General features: G+C 41.3%; 1 protein-coding gene across 1 annotated transcript in view; it reads left to right on the forward strand.

Moving 5' to 3' along the window:
• The window catches only part of AK6 (adenylate kinase 6), a 15,927-nt gene that overhangs the window by 12,996 nt on the left and 1,919 nt on the right, over positions 1-1,012 (forward strand). The window contains 3 exon segments of the mRNA XM_012649151.1: positions 272-784; positions 786-805; positions 807-998. Of these exon segments, the coding sequence (XP_012504605.1) occupies positions 272-784; positions 786-805; positions 807-998 (725 nt within the window).

Consider the following 1,012-nt stretch of genomic DNA (forward strand, 5'->3'; position numbering starts at 1 on the left):
CAGTTTGATGTGCACTTGGAGACATTTTTCAATACATTTACACACACACATTTACATATGCATATATACATTTACATACACATATCTACAGATCTGTTTTGTTTGTTGTGTATTATAAAAATGCTATCTTGCTGTACTTGTTTTTCTGCAACTTTTTTGTTTCCTTACTTAGCAACATGCCTTGGAAGGTTTCCATGTCAGTACCCATAGATATAACTCATTGTTTTTAATTTAAGAATGGGTGCCCCTGTCTCCGAAGTTGCAATGGTAGAAGCATGCCATAGACAGCCAGGGACCCAAGAGTGGGCGGGCTGGACTGCGGAGGTGGGTCAGGGACGCACAGCAGAACCCGGAAGACCAGGGGCTACTGGCGCTGGCCGCTGCCCGCCCCTTCCGGCTCCTCCTGGTGGTGATTAGAGGGCAAGAGCCGAAGTGCTGGAGCCATAGAACAGCGCTGTTGACGAATATCCCACTCAGCGCTACATCAGGGGTTGGAAAAACCATACTAGGTGTAGAAGTTGCATCAAGATTTGGACTGAAATACATTAATGTGGGTAGTTTAGCTGCAGAAGGGTAGTTGTATGATTGCTATGATGAAGGGTATGATTGTCCCAATTTAGGTGAAGATTGAAATAGTTATGAGTTGGATAACCAAATGAGAGAAGGTGGAGTCATTGTCAATTACCATGGTTGTGATTTCTTCCCTGAACGCTGGTTTTATATAGTTTTTGTGCTGAGAACAGATACCAGTGTATTGTACAAAAGACTTGAAACAAGGGGTTATACATAATGAGAAGAAACTAAAAGAATATTCACTGTGAGATTTTTCAAGTTCTTTAGGAAGAAGCCACGACATCCTACAAGGAATAAATCATGCATCAGCGGCCCAGCAAGAAACCAGAAAAACTAGAAAATAATATAGATTGAATCTTGAAGTGGATTGAGCAGTGGATCAAAGACCATAACTCTTTTTTTTTTTATTTCAGCATATTATGGGGGTACAGATGTTTAG

The sequence above is a fragment of the Propithecus coquereli genome, unplaced genomic scaffold (genome assembly GCF_000956105.1).
Source record: "Propithecus coquereli isolate 6110/MARCELLA unplaced genomic scaffold, Pcoq_1.0 Scaffold3, whole genome shotgun sequence".
In the NCBI taxonomy this organism is placed as follows: Eukaryota; Metazoa; Chordata; class Mammalia; order Primates; family Indriidae; genus Propithecus; species Propithecus coquereli.